This window comes from Cervus elaphus, chromosome 18 (assembly GCF_910594005.1).
Source record: "Cervus elaphus chromosome 18, mCerEla1.1, whole genome shotgun sequence".
Taxonomy (NCBI): domain Eukaryota; kingdom Metazoa; phylum Chordata; class Mammalia; order Artiodactyla; family Cervidae; genus Cervus; species Cervus elaphus.
In genome coordinates this window covers 64,750,341-64,775,669 of record NC_057832.1, presented here as the reverse complement: position 1 = coordinate 64,775,669, position 25,329 = coordinate 64,750,341, and the positions used below count along the sequence as shown (strand labels likewise).

At 42.3% G+C, this 25,329-nt stretch overlaps 1 protein-coding gene across 3 annotated transcripts in view; it reads right to left on the bottom strand.

Annotated features, from left to right (window-relative positions):
- Positions 1 to 10,932: 10,932 nt before the first annotated feature.
- The window catches only part of DOCK4 (dedicator of cytokinesis 4), a 473,136-nt gene continuing 458,739 nt past the window's right edge, over positions 10,933 to 25,329 (bottom strand). For 2 of the 3 annotated variants that reach the window (XM_043872326.1, XM_043872327.1), the window contains 8 exons: positions 24,878 to 24,999; positions 24,427 to 24,547; positions 23,350 to 23,431; positions 23,107 to 23,216; positions 20,877 to 20,949; positions 19,042 to 19,155; positions 16,352 to 16,413; positions 10,933 to 13,515 (listed from right to left, as the gene is read on the bottom strand). In XM_043872326.1, the coding sequence (XP_043728261.1) occupies positions 13,099 to 13,515; positions 16,352 to 16,413; positions 19,042 to 19,155; positions 20,877 to 20,949; positions 23,107 to 23,216; positions 23,350 to 23,431; positions 24,427 to 24,547; positions 24,878 to 24,999 (1,101 nt within the window). In that variant the 3' untranslated portion in view covers positions 10,933 to 13,098. The remainder of the gene's footprint in view (positions 13,516 to 16,351; positions 16,414 to 19,041; positions 19,156 to 20,876; positions 20,950 to 23,106; positions 23,217 to 23,349; positions 23,432 to 24,426; positions 24,548 to 24,877; positions 25,000 to 25,329) is intronic. The other variant, XM_043872328.1, reaches the window with a different exon arrangement.

The following is a 25,329-nucleotide window of genomic DNA, read 5'->3' as shown; positions in this document are numbered from 1 at the left end:
GCAATTTGTAAATTTTGTCAATCACATTGATTGCAAATATTTTCTCACATTCTGAGGGTTGTCTTTTCATTTTGTTTATGGTTTCCTTTGTTGTGCAAAAGCTGTTGATTTTAATTAGGTTCCATTTGTTTATTTTTATTTCCATTACTCTAGGAGATGGATGGAAAAAGATAGGCTGTGATTTATGTCAGAGTGTTCTGCCTATATTGTTCTCTAGAATTTTATAGTATTCAGTCATACATTTAGGTCTTTAATCCATTTTGAGTTTATTTTTGCATATGGTGTTAAAGTATGTTCTAGTTTCTTCTTTTGCATACAGTTGTCCAGTTATCTCAGCACCATTTATTGAAGAGACTATCTTTTCTCTGTTATATAGTCTTGCCTCCTTTGTTGTAGATTAATGGACCATAGGTGCATGGGTTTATTTCTAGGCTTTCTATCCTTTCCCATTGATCTATATTTCTGTTTTTGGGCCAGTACCATACTGCTTTAATGATTGTAGCTTTACTGTATAGTGTGATATCATGAACCTGATTCCTCCAGTTCCATTTTATTTGTTAAGATTACTTTGATTATTTAAGGTCTTTTGCATATCCATACAAATTTTAAGAATTTTTGTTGTTGTTCTCTGAAAAATGCCATTGATAATTGATAGGAATTGCATTGAACCTGTGGATTGCCTTGAGTAGTACAGTCATTTTGACAATACTGATTCTTCAGTCTAAGAACAGAGTATATCTTTCTGTTTGTGTCATCTCCAATTTCTTTCATCAGCATCTCATAGTTTTTGGAGTACAGGTCTTAGGTATGGTCCCGTTGCCATTTACTTTGTTGTTTTGGGTTCACGTTTATACAACCTTTCTATGTTTCCTGTCTAGAGAAGATCCTTTAGCATTTGTTGAAGAGTTGGTTTGGTGGTGCTGAATTCTCTCAGCTTTTGCTTGTAGCATAAAGTCCTCCACTCACAGGAAATTTAGCCAAGTTCAATTCAATACAGGCTCTTTCCTTTCTAGCTATACTGAGGTAGTTCTGGGGACAGGGACAAGGACGAGCACCCACTGTGATGGGTTCCCTTCTCGTTCCCTGGTCTGAGAGTCAGTACAAGACAACCCCGTTGCACAGGTCCTTCCCATGAATATTTCATGTACCTCTGGGCCTGTGGATCTTTTTCAACCACTGGCAGATGCCTCTCAGAAGCCTGAGTCCTGTAACTCCCCTCTGTCAGGGTCAGACATTTCATTACCTACTCTGGACCAGAGAATAAGGTTGGATGGTCTGAGGAAGTGCACCCATTTTGTTTAAGATTTAGATTATGTGAGACATTTGCAAACGCTTTGCATGTGGTGGTTTAGTTGCTAAGTCGTGTCCAACTCTTGCGACCCCATGGACAGGGAAGCCTGACAGGGATTCTCCAGGCAAGATGGAGTACAGGTCTTTTGCTTCATTAGGTAAGATTATTCCTAAGTATTTGCCTCTTTTTGATGCAACAGTAAATGGGATTGTTTTTTTATCTTTCTGATCTTTCATTGGTAGTGTATAGAACTCCGACAGACATCTGGGTATTTTTGTATCCTGCAACTTTACCAAAGTCATTAATGAGGTCTAGTAGTTTTCTGGTAGCATCTTTAGGATTTTCTGTGTATGCGTGCATGCCAAGTCATTTCAGTCTAGTTCAACTCTTTGCAACCCTATGAACTGTAGCCCACCATGCTTCTCTGTCTATGGGATTCTCCAGGCAAAAATACTGGAGTGGGTTGCCATGCCCTTCTCCAGGAGATCTTCCTGACCCAGGGATCAAACCCACATCTCTTACATCTCCTTCATTGGCAAGTGGGTTCATTACCACTAGCAACAACTGGGAAGACCCTTTCTATGTATCAGCTCAGTTCGGTTTAGTTGCTCAGTCATGTCCAACTCTTTGCAACCCCATGAATCGCAGCACGCCAGGCCTCCCTGTCTATCACCAACTCCCGGAGTTTACCCAAACTTGTATCCATCGAGTCAGTGATGCCATCCAGCCATCTCATCCTCTGTCATCCCCTTCTCCTTCTGCCCCCAATCCCTCCCAGCATCAGGGTCTTTTCCAATGAGTCAACTCTTTGCGTGAGGTGGCCAAAGTATTGGAGTTTCAGCTTCAGCATCAGTCCTTCCAGTGAACACCCAGGACTGATCTCCTTTAGGATGGACTGGTTGGATCTCCTTGCAGTCCACGGGACTCTCAAGAGTCTTCTGCAACACCACAGTTCAAAAGCATCAATTCTTCAGCGCTCAGCTTTCTTCACAGTCCAACTCTCACATCCATACATGACCACTGGAAAAACCAGAGCCTTGACTAGACAGACCTTTGTTGGCAAAGTAATGTCTCTGCTTTTTAATATGCTATCTAGGTTGGTCATAACTTTCCTCCAAAGGAGTAAGCATCTTTTAATTTCATGGCTGCAATCACCATCTTCAGTGATTTTGGAGCCCCCAAAAATAAAGTCAGCCACTGTTTCCACTGTTTCCCTATCTATTTCCCATGAAGTGATGGGACCAGATGCCATGATCTTAGTTTTCTGAATGTTAAGCTTTAAGCCAACTTTTTCACTCTCCTCTTTCACTTTCATCAAGAGGCTCTTTAGTTCTTCTTCACTTCCTGCCATAAGGGTGGTGTGATCTGCATATCTGAGGTTATTGATGTTTCTCCTGGCAATCTTGATTCCAGCTTGTGCTTCTTTCAGTCCAATGTTTCTCATGATGTACTCTGCATATAAGTTAAATAAGCAGGGTGACAATATACAACCTTGACGTACTCCTTTTCCTATTTGGAACCAGTCTGTTGTTTCAAGTCCAGTTTTTGGAGAATTTGAGCATTACTTTGCTAGCATGTGAAATGAGTGCAATTGTGCAGTAGTTTGAACATTCTTTGGCAGTGCCTTTCTTTGGGATTAGAATGAAAATCGACCTTTTGCAGTCCTGTGACCACTGCTGGGTTTTTCAAATTTGCTGGCTTATTGGGTGCAGCACTTTGTGATTTGGGATTTGATTTAGGTCATACCTGAATGGCCTAGTGGTTTTCCCTACTTTCTTCAATTTAAGTCTGAATTTGGCAATAAGAAGTTCATGATCTGAGCCACAGTCAGCTCCAGGTCTTGTTTTTGATGACTGTATAGAGCTTCTCTATCTTCGGCTGCCAAAAATAAAATCAGTCTGATTTCGTTATTGATCATCTGGTGATGTCCATGTGTAGGGTCGTCTCTTATTTTGTTGGAAGAGGGTGTTTGCTATTTCCAGTGCATTCTCTTGACAAAACTCTGTTAGCCTTTGCCCTGCTTCATTTTGTACACCACAATTACACTGCCTGCTACTCCAGGTATCTCTCTTGGCTTCCTACTTTTGCATCTAGTCCCCTATCATGAAAAAGACATCTTGTTTTGGTGTTCTAGAAGGACTTGTAGATCTTCATAGAACCATTCAACTTCAGCTTCTTCAACATTACTGGTTGGGGCATAGACTTGGATTACTGTGATATTGAATGGTTTGCCTTGGAAGCAAACAGAGATCATTCTGTTGTTTTTGAGATGGCATCCAAGTACTGCATTTTCGACTCTTGTTGACTATGAGGGCCACTCCATTTCTTCTAAGGAATTCTTGTCCACAGTAGTAGAAATGATGGTCATCTGAATTAAATTCCCCCATTCCTGTTCATGTCCATTTTAGTTCACTGATTCCTAAGATGTTGATGTGCACTCTTGCCATTTCCTGCTTGACCATGTCCAATTTACCTTGATTCATGGACCTAACATTCCAGGTTCCTATGCAATACTGTTCTTCATAGCATCAGACTTTACTTTCACCACCAGACACATCCACAGCTGAGCGTTGTTTCAGCTTTGGCTCAGCCTCTTCATTCCTTCTGGAGTTATTTCTCCACTCTTCTCCAGTAGCATACTGGGCACCTATCAACCTGGGGAGTTCATCTTTCAGTGCATATCTTTTTGCCTTTTCATACTGTTCATGAGGTTCTCAAGGCAAGAATACTGAAGTGGTTTGACATTCTCTTCTCCAGTGGACCACATTTTGTCCAAACTCTCCACCATGACCCATCTGTCTTGGGTGCCCCCACATGGCATGGCTCGTAGCTTCATTGAGCTAGACAAGGCTGTGATCCATGTGATCAGTTTGATTAGTTTTCTGTGATTTCTGTTTTCATTCTTTCTGCCCTCTGATGGATGAGGATAAGAAGCTTGCGGAAGCTTCCTGATGGGAGGGACTGACTTGGGAAAACTGGATCTTGCTCTGGTGGGTGAGGCCAAGCTCAGTAAATCTTTAATCCAATTTTCTGCTGATGGCTTGGGCTGTGTTCCCTCCCTGTAGTTTGGCCTGAGGCCAAACTATGGTAGGAGTAATGGCTATAATGGCCACCCCCTTCAAATGGACTTAGGGCAGCATGTTATGGCTCCCAGGACTGTTGCGGTCAGTGCCCCTGACCCTGCAGCAGGCCACTGTCAACTCACGCCTTCACCAGAGAGTCCAGGACTCTCACAGGCAAGTCTGCTCAGTTCCTTTTGGGGTCACTGCTCCTTTCTCCTGGGTCCTGGGGTGCACAAGCTTTTGTTGTGCCCTTCAAGAGTCTGTTTTCCCAGTCCTGTGGAAGTTCTGTAATCAAATCCCACTGGCTTTCAAAGTCAAATTCCCTAGGGGTTCTCAGTCCCTCTGCTGGATCCCCAGGTTGGGAAATCTGTGGGCCCTAGAACTTTTACAGCACTGGGGACATAGCTTGGTGAGACAGGCTGTTGGGTGAGGCCACATTTGGTGAGAAAATGGCTGCCTCAGGAGTGCTCACGCCAATGAGTACTCACCAGAACTGCCACCGCCAGTGTACTTGTCCGCAGAGTGAGCCGCCACCGCCCCTTCCTCCGCAGGAGACCTCGCGGGACTAGCAGATATGTCTGACCCAATCTCTTATGCGGTCACCTGCTTTTTTCCCTGGGTCCTGGTCTGCACAAGATTCTGTGTGTGTCCTCCAAGGGTGGAGTTTCTGTTTCACCCAGTCCCGTGGAATTCCCACAATCAAACCCCATTGGTCTTCAAAACTAGATTCTCTGGGGACTCCTCATCTTGTTGCCTGGGAAGCCTGATGTGGGAGGCAGAACTTTCACTCCTCTGGTAGAACTTCTGTGGTATAACTCTTTTCCAGTCTTTAGGTTGCCACCTAGAATGTATGGAACTTTATTTTACTGTGATTGTACCCTTCCTGCCTTCTCTTGTGGCTTCTTCTTTGGCTTTGGATGTAAGGTATCTTTTTTTTTTTTTTTTTTTAAGGTTCCAGAATTTTTTTGTTGTTGTTGTTGATTGGTGTTTATTTAGCAGTTTGTTGTGATTTTGGTGTTTGTGTTAGAAGAAATCACTCATGTTCTTTTACTTTGTCATCTTGTCTCTTCTACTATACCACCAGTGTGCATATACTTTAAATGTTTTTCCCGCATTTTAAACACTATTAGTTTTACCTCTTTGTTGTGCTTGTGTGCTTATTTGCTCAGTCATGTCCAACTCTTTGTGACCTCATGGAGTGTAGCCCAGAACAATCCCCTGTCCATGGAATTTTCTAGGCAAGAATACTTAAGTGGATAGCCATTTCCTACTCCAGGGGATCGTCCCAACTCAGGGATTGAACCCAGGTCTTCTGCATTGCAGGCAGATTCTTTATCTTCTGAGCCACCTGGGAAGCCTTTCCTCCTAGTTAGTGAAGTCACTCAATTGTGTCCAACTACTCGTGACCCCATGGGCTGTAGCCTACCATGCTCCTCTGTCCATGGGATTTTCCAGGCAAGAGTACTGGAGTGAGTGGGCTGCCATTTCCTTCTCCAGAGGATCCTCCCGACCCAGGGATCGAACGTGGGTCTCCCGCATTGTAGGCAGACACCTTACTGTCTGAGCCACCAGGGAAGTCCTGACCTCAAATACATGTTTTAAAATAGCATATACCATTCTTTTGATTGGATGTTATATTTTATGTAACCACCTTCTTTAAAGTCCCAGGAACTAATATTTCTAGGACTTTAAATTTTTGCCTGTTGCTTCTCCATACACACATATTACATTTTGAATTATTATTTTCTCATACATTTCCAGTAATGAGTTATGGCTCAAAGGACATGACCATTTTTAAGATTTTGGATCTATTCTGCCAAATTGCATTTCAAAAAGGTTATGCTTGGGATTTGGGGGAGAACAGATACATGTTTATGTATGGTTGAGTCTCTTCTCTGTTCAACTGAAAGTATCACAACATTCTTAATCAGCTATACCCCAATACAAAATAAAAAGTTTAAATAAATAAAATTACAAACAAAAAGTTATCCTAATTTAGTGCCACTAGCAATATCATTGAGGACAACTTGTCACCATAGTCTTCCCAGAACTGGGTGCTATTATTTTATACATATAACTAATTTCATAAGCAATAAATGTTACTTCATTGTTTCCATGTGTTTTTCTTTGATTAGTAGTTCAGTTAACTATTTTACCATATGTTTATGGTTCATCTTTTGTAAATTATCTATTTATTTGCCTGTTGGCATATTTTCTCCCCTCCTTTCTAATACTTATACCTCTTAACAGTCTGAATACTTTTAAAATCACTTTAGATGAATTCTTTACAAGGATATTAACACTGTCACATTTGGTGCAATTTTTTTTAGTCTGTTTGCTCTTACATCTTGGCTATATTTTTCTTTGACTTATGTAAGTTTTGAAATTTAATGCTGACTTATAAATTCTTAAGCTCAGACATTTGCCTGACCAAGGAGAAAAAAAAAAAAAGAGAGGGGAAAGTTATCTGAAGCTGGTAAACATTTAGTTATATTTGTTCTTATCTTCAGACCCAGTCATCAAGATCAATTGCTTTAAGTAGATCAAAGGTCACAGATTCCCCTCACTTCCTCATTGATTAAGAAGGATTCCTAGGGAGATGAAGTGGGATCAACTCTAGGGTAAAAAACTTAATCCCAATGAAGGGGTTTCTTCTTTTTCTGGTTTTGGAACAAAGATTTGGATAAGTTGTGAGTGGTGAGGCAAGAGGTTGAGGTATAGTGAGGGAATGAACAATGGATGTGCCAGGAGACCCTCTGCCAAATTTCGTTTCAGGCTTGAAGTTCTAATGCTCACCATTTTTTACCTTTAAAAAAAAAAAAAAAAACTAATTATTTGTTAATAACCTAATTTTCTCCCTCTTGAAGGGAAATAACATGGGACTATTGACTGTTATTCCCAAGTCAGTCACACTAAGACCTGAGTGGTTTTTTGGGATGAGAAAATTCATGTTGTTGACAAAAAAGGAACTTGTGAACTGTTGATGTGTGCAGTGTTCTTTTCAGACAGGCCTAAAAATTTTATCTATTGGCTGCCTCACTCTGCTACTAAAACACAAGGAGGACCAGCCCCTTAAAAATAACTGCAAATGACTTAGTGGACAGGATTAAGTCATGATTGGAATTAAAATGTTTGTATTAATGCCAATCACTTCGCCCAGAGGAGTTTTATATAGGTCCAAACTCCCCTTTACTCCCTATAACCTGTCGCACCCATGCTTTTGAAGTAGAAATCTTCTGGCAAGCTCTATATGTGCTTCTCAAAGAGTTCCAAATCCAGGTCTGCTTTGAATTTGGAAGGAAAAAAACAAGAGTGAAGCCGGAGTGGTGAACATTGTAGAAATCATTTTTAAAAAAATCTGTTAAAATATGCATATAGTTTCTTAAACCACTGTGAAAAACAGGAATGTCCTGCAGCCATTATTTCACTCCACAGAAGGCATTATTTCCAAGTTATTTCTTAATTTTTGCTTTTATATCTAGATTAAAAAAAAATCTTAAATTGCTACTTTTTGATGGTCTTTAAATTTTAGGCATTTCTGATTGACATCCCTATATGAGAGAATTTGTTATTCTCCACATACACATCATGGCCTATTAGCTCAGTTGGTTCGAGCGTGGTGCTAACAATGCCAAGGTCACGGGTTTGATCCCTCTGCAGGTCAGGGGAACTTTTCCTTCTTACCACTCAAGGTGGTTACACGTTTGCTGCTGCTGCTACGTTGCTTCAGTCGTGTCCAATTCTGTGTGACTCCATAGACGGCAGCCCACCAGGCTCCCCCATCCCTGGGGTTCTCCAGGGAAAAACACTGGAGTGGGTTGCCATTTCCTTCTCCAATGCTTGAAAGTGAAAGTGAAGTCGCTCAGTCTTGTCTGACTCTTCACGACCCCATGGACTGCAGCCTACCAGGCTCCTCCATCCATGGGATTTTCCAGGCAAGAGTACTGGAGTGGGGTGCCATTGCCTTCTCTGGGTTACACGTTTAGGTTTCCCTGATAGCTCAGTTGGTAAGGAATCCTCCTGCAATGCAGGAGACCTTGATTTGATTCCTGGGTAGAGAAGATCTACTGGAGAAGCGATAGGCTACCCACTCCAGTATTCTTGGGCTTCCCTTGTGGCTCAGCTGGTAAAGAATCAGCCTGCAATGCAGGAAGAATCTGCCTGCAATGTGGGAGACCTGGGTTTGATCCCTGGGTTGGGAAGATCCCCTGGAGAGGGGAAAGGCTACCCACTTCAGTATTCTGGCCTGGAGAATTCCATGGACTGTATAGTCCATGGGGTTGCAGAGTCAGAGACGACTGAACAACTTTTGCTCACTTTCACCACATACTTCTTCCTTACCTTCATCTTTCCAAAATAACTTGGAGTTAAATACTTTACATTTCTAAGACTATGTAAAATGTAGAGCTGACTCCATGGTATACTATAATTACATTTACTTATTTAAACATTTTTCTTTTTTCTCTGAAGTTTTTTCCTTTCCCTTTGACTTGCGTAGATTTCTAGGTACTTCTCTCATCCATCCCTCAACTGTCTTATAAAAGTTTCATCTCCTGTCAGTAGTTTAAAAACATCAAGCATTTCATCAGCCTCATCTTCTTGGGACATTCCACTCAGCTGACGATGGCATTTATTATGGCTGTTCAGTGTCCTCACTTACAGGTTTTTGGCTTCTTCACTGGTTGTGAATGATGGCCGGGCTGGGGTGGGGGGCGCGGTAAACTGGATAAGTGAGATGGTACTTGTGTTCAGAATGTCGGGGATTTTCTAGTATTCCATACAAATAGAGGATCTAAAGTGCCTTCTCTGTGATGAAGTATCTTCAGTAGGTGATATGCTTAAGTGTTAGTGCCTATTACTGTAATGTTGTCTTCTCTCTCCTTTATAGATATCAACTTCCTTATACACAATTCTGTAAAATACTTAATTAGTGGAGTAATATTTTCTCAAATTTTAGGTAAAGTAGCAATATTTTCTCCCCACATAGCAAAAAATAACGGCATGGATATTCAACCTTGGAAGAATATTGCTGGTGGCATTAAAATTGTTAAAATTACATCTGAGAAATAATTTGCCAATATGCAAGATAGCAACAAAAATCATCCTTCCCTTGGCTTTGCAATTTTAGTCTAGGATTCCATGTTAAGGAATTAATCTAAAACATGGAAAAAGCTGTATGTCCCAATGGTATTATTTGCTTTGGTGAAAAACTGGAAATAATATCATGCCCATTAATAGGGGAATGGCTAAGTAAATGGTGGGAATATATACTTTGCTTTTTATGTACATGTAAAAATATGAAAATACTTACTGTACTGTAACATTAAACAACAACCAAAAACTGAGTAGTCTGCCCAGTACCCTGTTCTTACAACTATGTAAAACATAGATGTTGAAAACTGAAGCCATCTACTCCATACAGTTTACATGAACATGACCTCCATATTCCAACATTTGCTGGTATAACTTTACTCTTCCAGGAGCCTTTTTGCCGGGTAAATAACTTTATTTTTATGATGTAATTTTTCAACAGACTCATCAAGTTGTCAATAGAAAGTATCAACTAACAGTTATGTCCTAAGACTCTCTGAACCCTGCTGTTTCTTACCAATCCTCAATAATTATATCATGATCTGTACTCAGTCTTAAGCCCTGCTTCTTCAAAGATCTCCCTTAAACAAAACTCTGGAATTTCAGTAAAATCTGATATTGCCCTTGCCCCTCTGAGATACTGCCAAAGCTCTGTTGAAGTGATGTTCTCTGTTATGTCAGTTGGCAGTGAACTCAGCCCTGTATTATTAATTATGTTGGGATACTTGGGGAACCAGCACTTAACAATGTAGGAAAAGTGTGCAATATATGCACAGAGAAAAGACAAAAGGAATATGTAAAAATAATAGTTACATAAGGGGACTGTCAAATTTTCAAGTTTTTTTTAAATGGTATTATGTAATGAGGACAAGGTTTATTTCAGTTAATAACTAAGAATTCATTCTGGTAGAGCTATCTTTTAATGTGTAAAGATCAAATAAGGGCAAAGCTGTGTAACTTATTTTCTTTGTTGTATTTTGTAGAACAATCAATATCAATCCAGAGAGAAGACTACTAAGGCAGAGAAAGAAGCTATTCATATTGTAATTAGGCTTGTAGAATCGAAACACTTGTGGATTAAGTGGTGATGAAAATGTTCCCCAAATGCTCTAAAATCACTTAATGTTGAGAAATAATCAGGAAGACATTGACAATGACCTTTAAGTGAGTTCTGGTACTTAATTTAGCCAGTGGTTTGCTTAGCACTGAGTGACCTAAATGTTGTAAATCTAACACAATATATAGATGCAGCTCACAAAATTAAAAGTCAGGCTTTATTAGCAAATTTGGTAGTCAATGGACTTTGCAGTGTTAAATATATTTCCTATCATTTTACGAACATCAGGGAGAAAGCAGGCATGCAGACAGTTTGTGCAGCTGGCAAAAGCAGCACTCAACTGTTCCTTTTGTACATTTGGCAATTATTTACACAGCTTCTGTTCAAGTAAGGATGTGCTTATGACAGGAATAAAGACAGAAATACCAAGATTAATCAGGTAATTTTATTTAATATTTACCACTCAGCAGCAACCAACATGAACATCTGGGCTAATAGAATCTCTTGAAATGTTCTGCTATATAGCTGCTTCAGAAATACACGCACATGATCGACTGTTCATTGCCCCAATTTTTTTTTTAAAAAAATGGATTCAAGAGCAAATAACACTGATTTACACTGTGCCCAAGCACTAGTCAAGAAATCTATTAAATTACAGAAGAAAAGGAAATCAAAGCTTTGTTATCTTAAGCATGTCACCTTATTTAAATGGAGGGAAGGCTTTACTTCTTTAAAGCAACAGAAATATGTATCTTCCTATATATAGAGAGATATATATATACTTAAGGATGTGATTACAAACACAAAGTGTTATCATCAAAAGCAAAAGCTAGTTCAAGAAATTTTCAACTGAAAAACTTGCAAGATACAAAGCTAAAATTCATGTTCCTTTTCTCTATTAAGAATACTTTCACTAAACATAAATATTTTAACATATATTAATTTTTCTGACATTCAAAACTGTAGTCAATATGGCAGAATTATTGTTAAAAGCACATATGTACAAATATTCTTTTTCCATACATAAAGTATTTGGCATAATTATAACAATCATACTGCATCCACAACAGTTTGCTTTTATTTTTAATTTTTTTACACGTAATGGTATCTCTTATTAAAATTAACCAGTTATGTACAAAAATACTTGAACATTTATTATAGAAAACCTCTATAACCAGTCTCAACAGCATATACCTGCTGAATGGTTTTGAAGGGAATATAAAAAAGTGGTCACTGCCTTCTGGGTAAGCTATCAACAAAAACACACACAGTTAAACTAAAATGAGCTTCCCAACAAAAGAGGGAAAATATTCAACAGTATGATTTAAAATACAGTTCATATCTATTGTCAGTTGAGTGTTATAAACAGTCAGTAAAGAAAACAAGATATAAAATACATTACTACATACAAGGTGCTTTTCTCTTTTCACACTCCTACGACTGTGGCATTAGCATCCCTATCTAGATCTAAGATGCTATGTTGTAATGTTCAAGCTAGCGCAGTCTATAGCCATCCTCCTTCAACAAAAGGACAACAGGATTAGTTCAGCAGACAAGCCCCACTGGTAACAATGGAGTTGTGAGGAATTTCTTATTTTGTGCAGGACTGAAAGTTAATGCCCTTGCCTTTTAAAAGTCCTCTTGCCATTTAATCATGCTAATATATTTTCTCTACTTTTTTTCTTCATTTACTCTATCGATTTAATACTGTCCTGTATTGATTCCTGAATTCTTGTTAATGGGACACATTAATTTGTGCCTACTTAATACATGAACATCTCTTCTTCAATGACAAATTGGGTAGCAGAAATTATCTAAGGAAGCACAAGATTCAAGTAAACATTTCTCCTGGGGTCTTTTGCTTCATCAACCTGATGGGAACTCTGGAAGTAAATTGCACCTTGAAAAAAAATACAGTAGATACCATGGTGTCAGGGTACTAAACGGTTTACCAGCCAAATGGTATAGTAGCTTCTGAAGAATGCAGACAGCAGTCAAGGTCAAAAGCAACCTTCAAGAAGTATGTTTCAAGAACAAAACCGCTTCCAGTCCCAATCTTTGCAACTCCTTTAGTGTATATCTCATTAGCCTGCTTTAACTTTTAATTATGACGATGTGCATTCATTTGTCTGTTGATAGAAAGAGTCAGAAACCTCACCTTATTTACAGAAGTCTTCTGAAGTAAGGACCACTGCCTTAGGATGTGCACTGACTTAATAAGCTTTCATGAAGTATCAAGTATTCAGTAAAAAGTATACAACATTATCACGCTTCGTATTGTTCGACAATATTTTACTGGTTGAGATTATGTAAAAAAAAAAGTGAACATAAAAAGATACAAAAGAAGGCTTTATCACTATTTATCACTTTCAAACGAGAAACGGTGTCATGAAATTCAGCCATACTTGGGACATCTGGCGTTGGGGATCAGTAACTTTTAATATTGTGCAACATATTCTATTAAGCGAGTTTAAATTCCATTCATCTAAAGACAAATCTGAGTTATTAAAGTGCCTACACTAAAGATGTCTTCTCACCATACCTCTTGATGTCTTGTAAACGGCAAAGAATGCGTCGCAGGGAAGTAGAAAAGGGACTTATAACTGGGAGACCTTCCGGGGCAGGGGCCTGGGCCGCGGGCCGGGGTCCGTCCTCCTGGTCCCGTTCTCCAGGTGGCCCGAGCGCGCCGCCAGGGGCTTGGGGGGCAAGGCGGGCGGCTCGGCGGTGACGGGGATGGAGAGGCTGTGAGGCAGCGGCACGGGGCGCCGCAGAGTCCGCTCGTACACGCTGTAGGGCGGCGGCGTCTTGCTCTCCTTGCGCACCGGCTCCTCCGACCCCAGCGGCGCCGCGGACGGCTCATTCACCTGATTCTCAAAGCCTGAGGTCTCCGACGTGCTACACCGGCTGAGGGACGAAATCCCGCTGCTGTAGCTGCCCGACAGCACCGGGGAGTTGGAGATGAGTCCTGGGGAGTGGTACTCCACGGGGGACGGGGTGAAGGACTGCACGGAGCCCTGTGCGGAGGGGAAACGGCAGAGCGTTCAGCGTCAGGGTGATGAGCTCTGCTGCGTCCCCCATCAAACCCAGAGGCTGAAGCCCTTCTCTCCCCCACCCCTGGGGAAGGCATGGCAGGCCCTGCCCTGGAGACTTCTGGGCTCTTGCCAGGCTCAAAAGCTGAAGGTTGGCAGCCCTCAGGCTAGGTAGCCTGAGAGACCAGATGTTTCATCTGCAGTGTTTTTAAAAGCCTCGGTTGTTAATTCTGTAAAACAGGACGGTTTCCCACCAACTGTGCATTTCTTTAAGCACTGGAAAGTTCTAGCAACACGACTCACTCTCTCTTTCGGTAGAGAATCTCTTGTTGCTGAGCAGGGTCTGGCCCTTTGGATGGGGCCTGGATCCGTCCGTTTCCCACCATCACCACCACATCACACAGACGCCTCATTGTTAACTGTCTATTCCCACTGGCAGCAAGATCTGCACTTCCCTTTGGGCTTCCCTGCTGGCTCAGAGGGTAAAGAATCTGCCTGCAATGCAGGAGACCTGGGCTCCATCTCCGGGTGGGCAAGGTCCCCTGGAGAAGGAAATAGCAACCCACTCCAGTACTCTTGCCTGGGAAATCCCATGGACAGCGGAGCCTGGCCGGCTACAGTCCGTGGGGTCACAGAGTCGGACACGACTGAGTCACACACACACTCTCCCTCTCTCTCTCCACCTCTTTCTCCTTCTCTCCTAACAGCGCTCTGTGAAAAGAGGATTCTACTGGGAAATACTGCATCCTATGTACTCCTTGAGTCCATTCAAAGCCTATTAGCTCATTAAAGTCTGACAATAAAGGAACCTCAATGACTTTGTTCAGTTCAGTGTTTGCTAAACTTATTTCACCACAGACCTTTTTTTTTATACCTCCTCATTTATCACATAATGGCCTATAAAACCAAGAAATGTTATCCTACACTAACTTTACCTCGGTCTCTCTTTTTAAACATGAGAATGCTGGTAGACACAAATCCTTTCACTTATCAGGAGCCTAAGATCAAGAATGGCCAATTAAAAGATCCAAATTCACTGGTGTTTTTTGTTAAAAGTTCGACCCCAAGTGCAAAATAGGGCAGGTAAGCTGAGTCTTCTTCACAGGGTTAATTTCCTCATTTAATTGCTGAAAAAAACTCTTAAGGAGTTTTCTGCATTCTAAGCACAGCAAGAGAAGGGGATGACAGAGGATGAGATGGTTGGATGGCATCACCGACTCGATGGACATGAGTTTGAGCAAGCTCTGGGAGCTGAAGATGGACAGGGAAGCCTGGCGTGCTGCCGTCCATGGGGTTGCAGAGTCGGCCACAACTGAGTGACTGAACTGAACTGAAGCACAGCAAAGCTAGTAACTTGTGGCACTACGCCCTCTAATGTCACCCGGAGTTACAACACAGTGTTTCATCTTTTCAAAGCCTGATTTGTAGATACTGCTACAAGGCTACCTGTGGCCAGCAAGAACACAGCCAGGTCTGTGGAAAGAAGAGTGGCTAATTGGTGGCTACTTGAATATTTTCAACTCTTTGACTCTATTATTAGGAATTATTCTTTTTAAATTTTATCTGATTACTAATTTATACAATCAAGTTAAAAAATGCATATGTGAATCCCATAGCAACATGAGGGGTTCTTTGTGAGTAAGGGGAAATGTAACGATGCGGACACCTTGTTTCTTTGTTTCCAACACATTAAGATAACAGTCTATGGCTCCCGGGGTGAATGCAGTCACATGAACTTTACCATTAACAGCTGCATGGCAGTATGACAACCAAACCAGCAGATAATTTGCACCCACTAGCAAATTTTGACATCAGAAATGTCAGCAATGCAAATCACGCTTTTTTTTTTTTTTTTTGCAATTTTCTCCACTGCAGGGATGGGGTGGGGGAGGGGAGGTTTCCTTCCAGATTCTCAATTTCTACCAGCAACAATCCTGAGTACCACAGATGCACAGGATCACAATCTGCCCTTAGGTGTTTGCAGAAGCTAGTTTCTGTTTTTCTTTTACATTAGTTTGAAATGTCTCATCAACAAAAAGGACACAAGAGTATGTGAATCCTAAGTCATTCAGGAACAAATCATTCTTTCCATAGTCACTTCATCTTTAAGCCTCTGGTGTAGCAGCTCTGAACACCTACCTCTGAATGCACCAACAATCCTTGCAGCCAGTCTGATTCAATTTGGATAGAGACTAAATATTATTCTTTACCTTCAGGAGGAATTTTGTATGTTTAGAGATGTTAAATAGCCTATGTCTTCATATTAAATCAAATGTCTGACCTTTAAAGCTTTCCAGTTTGTTTCCCAGAGATTTTAAAATTCATTTTACTGTCTTGTTTTTCATGATCAAGTATGTACCTCTAATGTAAATAGAAGCCTTGGTATAATATGTTAAAAGAGAAAAAGTTGGGTTTGGCATTTTCAAAATGAGTGAAACTGATGAAAAAGGCACTTGAGAATATTTAGTAGATCTTGGTTATTTTTCAGCATTATCCTTTAGTTTAAGGCACATCAAAAACAAACACTTAAGTTGAAAATATCCTAGAAGATACCTAGGGACCATTTCTTTCTAATTCAGTGTTTATACTCACTCTAGTTTGTACATTCTCATTGCCACCATTTGGAGAAAAAGGCTAATAATCTGAAACCAAACGGCAGACTCCCCAAAGGGAAAGTCTAATGTTGTTTTCTTACCCATCTTCCTCTCCCCCTTCTATGTTCTCTGCCTGGTCTTTGTAGATGAAAGCACCTTATTGATGTAACAGGGGAAAAAGTAGCAAGGGGCCAATTTCTAGCTCCCATCTAAACAAGAGCCTGTACCTTCAGTGGAGATCGCCCAGCAGGCGAGGGGGATACTGACGCTGTGTGCCTTGCTGGTGAAGCTGTGAAGAGAGAGAGAGATCATTTCAGTTCAGAAAACCAGACAGCTGACTACCTGAAAAAGCCCTCTGTGTGTACAAACCCATACAAGGATCTAGGCAAGGTGGGTGCGTGGGTGGAAAGACTGAATGGTGCCCACCCAAAATGGATTCCCCACAAAGGATGGCAGCTCCAAGACATGGGGTGATCAGTGAAAAGTCACCAGAGCACACATGATGCTTTAACCAAGTGACTGGTCCAGCGTCCTTTCCACTTCCTCAAAGCCCAGATGCTTCTCTGCCCCTGGTCTCTTTCAAAAGGTGCTTTTACGCGTGAGGTGCCAGGGAGCAGACTTTGGGCTGAGCAGGAATGAAAAGACCCAGGTCACCCAGACAGCTTCGAATAGGTCCCTGGGAATGTACTGACATCAGTCTCCTCTTTCACCACCCCTCGCCCTGCCCCTCCATGCAATATTCCTGAAATTGACAGAAACCCCTTGGCTACATCCATATAAAAGGTAAGAAGTTTTCCATTTTTCTCCCTAATGTCTGTACTTGGGTTAGGAGGTCATCATTAAGATGAGAAGAACCCTCTCTGTTTCTCCCAGCAGATTTTCAAGCCGTACACCTGGGACATGGCCAGTGTGAAGACACTGCTGTGTGTGTGCCCTCGTGGACCAAATCCAGCTCTAAAGCGTAAGCACACATATGACAGCCAGCCGTGACACTGTCAGCACGGGAGTATAAGCCAGATTTCCCAGGTCTGCCTACAGCGTTTTCCGTGGGCTCGGGGTTTGCTGCTCTGCGATGAGCTGCCATGCTCCCAGCTGTCACAGTGGGGTTTGCAGCTCGTAAGAAAACCAGAGAAAGGCCGAAGGAAGAGAGACGGTTACAGATCCCACCAGCAGTGAGCACACAGGATGACAGGAGGACAGACCATGACAGCAGTGAGTGCAGAAGGGGAGGCAGCGCTGCCAAGGTAACCGGGGAGAGGTACGGTCACCTGCGTGCTCTGGGCCTAAGGCACTAGGGAGAGTGGCCGGTCCCCCCGCTGTGGGGTCGTGCAGATCCATCTTGCATGCCAGGGCATGCTGTCAGCACGTGCCATGTTCCATTGCCACTGTTAGTTCTCAGTTGTGGGTATCGAGTATAGAAGAAGAGCATGGACGTCTAGGGAAGCACCTCTTGATTGGGAAATGGTATTTTTATTGTCTGGGACCCTCATCCTCTCAACTTAGGCATTCCCTGACACCACCACTGTGGACCACCCAGCAGCCCCTGCACCCTCTGCATGTTTAGAGTGATGTTTCTCCAGAAAAGACCTAAAATAGTTCTATCCCTGTCCTTGCCTACAAGGTAGAGTTAGCCTAGGAACCTAAATACCATGAATATTATTGTCCCTTTGAAAACACTTTTCAAGTTTCCAACTTTAGGAACACAACCAGGTTTAAGCTGGAGGTTGCTGCAATGTACCAACATCATGAATAAAACACCAAGTACTGGTCGGTGAGTTTTAAACTTCCATGGTCACACTGACCTAGCAATGCAGATTATCAAGGAAGGCTACAGGTATTTCTTGTTCTGTTTGAAGATCTCACATGTCTTTCCAAATCTACTGGCAACTTCTAGCTTTGGGAAGGACAAAACAAACTGGGTAGCACACAGTTTATTTTAAAAAGAGAGTCATTTTTCTTCCTTTGGTTAAAAAAAAAGAAACTAGAAAGATGTTAAAATACAGCAAACGAAACAGGGTGATCAATCCAGAAAAATCCATGAAAAACATAGGTGTCGTATTTTCTCATGCCTTTAGGCTAGTTGTATTTGTAAAGCTTCAAAACGACTCTAAATATAGGCGAAGTGTTGAAAAAGCTCTCCCCATCAAGAGGACACAGTAAAGTGCAACAGCCTCTCTCAAAAACTGCCCTCATATGCAGGTCACCCAGCAATGGCTTCTACAAGAGGAAAAGGGGGTCCATTACTGTTATAAACTCAGGAAGTTTCTTAAGAATAATTTTCAAAAAAAAAAAAAAAGAATAATTTTCAGTGGCTCTCAAAATTTAGAAAGGTTTGGTAAAACACAGATTCTAGGGCTTTGGCCCAGATATAGTAAAATTCTGATTCAGTAGGTCTGCTGCTTAAACCACCTCCCTAGGAGATGCAGTGCCTTGAATGAACCCTTTGAGAAAGATGACCCTGGAATACAGTCTTGGCTAAGCCATAGGGGCAAGGTACTGGTTGGTTGTTCTCCACAAGCCTATCCAAATCACAGTCAATCCTACTCACGGACAACCTGAAATGGGGGCATCAGTCCTGCAGAAAGTGGCTGGAGTTCGCAGAGGCTGATAAGAATGAGGTGCTTCAAGCGAAGGATAGAGAAGATGCTAGTGGTTCAGCAAGGTTAGGGTGCCCCCCCCCAATTCTAAGGATGGTATCTAGGAAAAGAATGTTCTACAGTTTAGGAGTGGTGCGCTTGTAGACTTAGTATAACAGGAGTTGAGGAAAAAGAAGGAACACTGCAGATGAATTCTGTAGCTACTACAAAGGCTTTTACCTTGGACACATCAAACGCTGACCTTTCTGAGGAATTCAGGTCGGAGTAGTCAATAAAAGTTATTTTTATAAAAATGATCATTAAATGCTTCAAATACCCACCAGTCTGTGTGGGCCGTGGAGGGACTGGGGGAGAGATGAGCTTCCCACCATCTGCCATGTTCTTGGCTTCCTTCCCACTGTCCAGGCTCCAGCTGCTAGGGGTGGGGTTCACAGCTGGAAGGGAATAACACAGCTAAAATCACATGGTCCACGTCACCCTGCGAACACTCAATCTTAGAAGTCAGAGTTATCCAGAATGAACACAGCAGCTGGATTAAAAATAAGGAAACTTCCTAAATGCGAACCCTTTATTTAATTGCCCACCTCACAATTATAGTTGACATTTCATTGGGTGATAGCATGTCTCTCTTTTTCCCTCAAGCAGTCAGAACTACACATCTCGACAAAAGAGTGTAGAAACTTGAGATTTACAAATGTGTTTAGACACTGGATAACAGATGGAAGATGTAGTCACTCGACTATTTTAAAACTTGATTTTTAGCGGAATTTTCTGGACAAATAGCACCCTAAAAGGGGGAAGGCAGTGGACGCTAATATCTCCACTTCCTGGCAGAATTACTGGCAAGGAACAGCCACACCACACCATCCTGTTGGCCCTTGTTCCTCAAGTCAAAGGGCTATAGTGGAGAACGTCCTAAAAAAATAATTTGCAATGCTGACAGTATCATTCCTTTTTTGTAATCTATCTGCTGCACACTTCAGTAAGATGCAGAAATATGGAACAACCCCGTTAGGAACAAGGGCAAGACATACAAGGTTATAAATAGCTGCTCTGAGAGGAGGTTTACAAAATCAAGTCTTTAGAGAGTTCCAGTCTGTTGCTCACTGAGCAGACCCTGCCACCTGGTGGACATAGCCAGAATTTCAACATTTTGTGATTATATTACCACTTTAATTGGATGGAACCACCACTCGTAAAATACATTTCCTCTGATCCTTTTAAAGGTAGCTTTGTGGGTTTTCTTTGGTAGAAGAGGTGAGAAAACGACCACATTTCTAAGTTATCCAGACAGAGATCAATATTTGACTTGTAGCGTAAAGCAAAATGTGTGCTTTAAAATAATTTAGGCTACAGTCTTGCTGATTCCCATCTTCCGAGGAAAGTTTTAATGTATCGGTGTACTCAAATGACAATGCAGCCGAGATCTTAATGGGGACAATTAAAATGCACTTTACAGGGATATGTCATTAGTGACTGTTAATTTGCTGGCTCGGGGACTGCTCTGATTTTTGAGGCTGACTCTGGGAGGTGAACGAGTGCCCTGCTGCCAGTCCCCACCCCGCTAGCTGAGGAAGTCACATTTAATCCACCCTTCTTCCTCTGCTGTGTTGCACAGACCAATGCTAATTGGCTATTAACTGCTATGCATATGTTGGTTTCTCATTTTTCACATGACCTTGAGGCAGGGCACACTCCATTATGCACTGGATTGCAAACTTTCAATAGCATCTGAGTCACCCACAAGCAACAGATGAGCTGACTGAATGAGCTTGGTAAGGCAGACAAAAAGTGGGACCAAGGATCCATCTGGGAAGGTGCTCACTGTCCTTGTGTTGAACAAGTAGCCTAATTGGCCACTTTGTTTCAGGTAGCCCTGGGATTGCCTCAGTGGCTCTCTGAATGACACCAAAAGTCATTAAACAGAGGCGTCCCTACCTTGCTCAGATTCTGCTGCTAAATCCTACAAGAAAACAGTTTGTGAAGAATGTATCAGAAATAACTGTCTTCCATCTATCCCCTAAAGAGCAGATCAGTCCTGATCATTAAAGGTCTGCACATCTGCCTTCCACAGGGACACGAGGGCGAGGGGAGGAAATGAAGACAATACACTGTTACACATTCCATGACTGGAAGACGCTGGCTTCATACCCACCTTTCTCAGGCGCAGAAAGATTGGGGTCACTGCGTGGCAAAGCTCCATCTCCAATGTGATTAAACAGCAGCCTCTGGAAAGGCACAAGAATCTATTTTTATGGTGCAAGATACTGACAGGTGAGATCTAGAAAACGAGGTGATTATTTTATTACTGAATGGTGTATGCTACTGCTCCATCGTGTCTGACTGTCTGCGACCCTCTGACCCACCAGGCTCTTCTGTTCATGTAATTTTCCAGGCAAGAAGGCTGGAGTGTGTTACCATTGCCTACTCTAGGAGGTCTTCCCAGCCCAGGGATGTAACCCACAGCTCTGTGTCTCCTGCATTGGCAGGCGGGTTCTTTACCACTAGTGACACCTGGGAAGCCCTTACTGAACCTTTTGTTTTAAAAAAATGTTTCATATGGCAAAATAAGCCATATAAAACATTACTTGCTTAACATTGTTGATGATTGGCTTATCATTATTGAATTATTGTTCAATAATGACTCAGTTATATTTAAGGGAAAAAAAGGAGAAGACCCTTAGGTTTCAAACAGTGTTTCTAAATGGTGTTTTAAAAGTCTATACAGGATTTCAAATATTGGTTTGGCCAAAAAGTTTGTTTGGGTTCTCCCATACCATCCTCAAATGAACTTTTTGGCCAACCAAATATAACTGGCAAATAAATTTTTGTAACAAAATATGGAAAAAATAAACAGTAAGTAGCAGTTAAGCTACGGTGCTCTTTATAAATACAAATGCTAGACTGGCAATATAAAATATAAGTAAGAAAGAAGAAATATTAGCTCCAAAAATCTCTAGTCAATGAACTTTACATTTTAAATCCTAGATTAGGTTAAAACATATGAAATGGTTAGTATGTTGCAACCTTTAACCCACAAAAATGCCAGTTTTACATAGTTCTACCTAATATATTAAATGAAAGGCACCAAGTCCTTAAAAATAGATACACCAGAGGAATGTGTATTATGGAAATTTTGGCAACACACACTGCTTCAAATTTTACCAAAAGCAGAAAACTCGGGAGGCTAATCTGGAAGTCTTTCAGAGTTCCCCACGCTGGTGACCTGCTCTCCAGGAGCAGAGGGAACAAACTGAAAGTCCTGGGCAACAAGTGACAAGGGGAAATTAAACCAGCCAGGTGGTTCAGGAAAATGCACTCGGCTACAGTTTCTGCAACGCGTCCGTGCTGTGCGGATGGGGTACCCTGGAACTTTTGGGAAGATCAGAATCAGCAAAGAAACCAATCCAGACAAATTCCCCTCATTCTCATCCATTTCCAGATGCAACTAGCCTTCTGCCAGGATGGTGTGGAAAAACAGAAAATGAGCTGGAGGATAAATAATGATTATTCTCTGCTCCTGAGTTATCCACAAATAACCAATAAAACTGAGGGCTCCATAGGAATCTTTACCTTTGAAACCCCGCCTCAAGGTGCTTAAAGGGCCCAGAGGGTGAAAACGTTGGCCATGCAGTCACTGAGGCTGAGAGAGATCACTGCAAAGCCAAGAGAAGCTGAGCAGGTGAAGAGGGCTGCCGGGGAGGCCCCAGGGTTCAGCCACTCCCTCCTCAGTGCATTTAAGAACAGCAGAGGCAAAAAGACACCCTCTTCACTCTTGGATACCTCGGTAAGCAATCCGTGGCAGCCATGCCTCTCCTCAAGGAGGCGCTAGTGGTAAAGAACCCAATGCAGGAGACATAAGAGATGCGGGTTCAAACCCTGGGTTGGGAGGATCCCCTGGAGGAGGGCATGGTAACCCACTCCAGTGTTCTCGCCTGGAGAATCCCACAGACAGAGGAGCCTGCTGGGCTGCTGTCCATGGGGTCACAAAGAATCGGACATGACCGAAGCGACCTAACACGAAGTACAAGGAGTTCCTCCGAATTTCTGCAGACAGACACCCCCGCCTCTAACTCATTCACCCGTGACCTCTCTTAATGTTCAAGTGGCAGCAACAAAACAGTCAGATCAAAGTGGGTAAAATCATTTCCCAATTCCCTCTCAGCTCTACTGCTCGGGCAACCACCAGGCATCCACGTCAGATTCGACGGTTCACACAGAACTTCCTAACACCAGGCCCGGGGCCGAGGTGTGGACTTCACCCAGCTGGACTTGTCAGCACGGCCCGTCTGTGGTCTCTGGCAGCTCCCGTGACTTTCTGCAGCCCTGGAAGTAGCATCCAGACTTCTCCTTGTTTCCTAGAATTTCCATCCCCCACACTCTACCTGAGAAGGTTCCACAGGTGTCGGATAGATGGCGCTGCATGGCCGCTCTCTCGGGGACAGGCAAGCGTTTTCTCTGGAATGTTTGTGTTTGTCGGACAACAAAGGAGAGGCTGGGAAGAGACGGGAAGAGAGGCTCCTCAGGGTGGTGGTGAGCTGGGACCATTTGGAGGAGAAAACCTGAGCCTGCGGGAGGCTAGAAGGTCCTCTGGGCACCCTCAGTCCACCCCACGCCTTGGCACTGACCTCTGGCACTCGAGGGAGCAGAACTTGTCACATTAGGCGAGGCGGAGTGAGTAGAACTCAAACTTGAGGTAGATGGACTTGGCTGGAAAACACGGGAGCTGTTATCAGATAAGGCTTAGAGGCTGCAGACTACACTGACGCGTTTGAAACAAAATCACCATTTTTTTTTTCAAAGTAGAAAAAGCTCATTAAGAATTATGGGAAAATCTCACTAACTCAGACCAATACGGATGCCTGTCTGAATTAATAAAAAAAAAAATCTGAGATTTTTGACACCTGCCAAAGGAATGCCTTTGTGTTCAATTCAGCTCCATACAGCCTGTGACTAAAGACCAGTCAGCAGCAGCTCCCTGACTAAAGCACTAGCAGAAAGGCTCCCAGCCTCGGGCAGATAAACAGATGAGTGCTTCTAAAAGGCAGAGAACATGTCTGCGCCTTTTCTCCAATGTCATACATTCAAATCGTAAATTTGGCAATATGTGTTATGGCCCCTTTCCAAAGACAGAGGTGGGGGAAAATTTCAGCTGAGTCTTACCGAGTGATTATCAATGTCCTATTAGCTGTATCTAAACACAAATTTTTGTTCCAAGAGTTACACTGACACTTAAATCCCTAAAAACCTCTGTTTTTCTTTAGTAAACAGTTTTTTATTATGGGAAATTTCCAACATATACCTAAGTAGAGGAATCTTAGAATGGGCCCCTAAACGGTATCTTCTTAAAAGAACAAAACACTTAGGAATGCTAAGAGGCAGCTGGTCGGTGGTGACAAGCTCCAGGACACCCAACTGAAGACCTGACTCAGAGGCAGAGCTCAAAGTTCCCCTCGTAGGGCCTGGCTGGGCTTGCCCACCGCTGGCTCAGGTCTTCCTAGAGTGGCCGGGGCAGCTTTGAGAGAATCAGCTTTGCAGACTCCAGGGACCAATAAGGCAATACAGGTGTGTAAAGGTTTGTCCTTAGGTCAAGTTCTCGCTCGTAGGTCTGTTCCTAAGCATAGCAGAGTGAATGGAAACACTCATGATTGAGACAGAAAGGGAATAAACAGGACCAGACAAAAAGAAAACAGCTGATCAAGTACCTGCATGTTAAAGACTTCATCAGAGCTTTCTGATTGCCCTGTAATATTGCTTACTTCAGCAGACGCTTGTGAGGACAGTGAGGAGGAAGAGTATCGGTTGACAGCTGGGTAACTTAATGGGCTGTTTTCAGGGAGAAAAAGAAATGGTCGTTAACTTAGTCTCTACATTGCACTTTATCACATGCTGGCATGGTATAAAAACCAAAGGGAAAAAAATATATATACATCCCATTTTGTCGCCTCCCGTTTGCCTCAATGTGATCAAATGTCTGAGTTTATTTCTCATGCTGTTGCTGTTTTACCAGTGGCAGATGTCTGCAGCTGCCTCTAGGGTTACTTATTTCATTAAGAAACCGCATATTTGACAAATTGTGCCATAAAGAACGAGACAATCGTTCCGCATCATCTTGTGGGAATGCCAAATTGTCAGATAATGCAGAATGTGACTTACCTGCGTCGAGGAATTACCCTGGTGCCATCTGGGCTCATGGAAGCAGGTGCTGAGTTTCTACACACACGAGGGCTTCCATTAGGAAAATGGACTGGACTGGCTTGTATACAAGCGGAGAATTCCTAAAGAGGTAGTAAAGAAAATATTTCAGAATTGTAACGGTAAGGGCTGAATCACTCGAGAGGTGCTGTGTAGTACTAGATGTGCATTCTGATGGTCATAAAACCTTTATATAGGCACTTAGGAATGTAAGTTATTAAGCCTTCCCTCATTTACTTTTTCATTTTCATGAAAGTTAAGTGTGGTAAACCAAAGTTAATACAATTTTAATATTTGAGGGCTCTCTGGTAAAATTTTGGTGCAGTTTGGCAGACAAACCAAAAGATGTCACTGTTGTATACTTCATGGTTCCTCTTAACAAAAAGCAAATGGAAGAAGTCGGACTGCCCCCT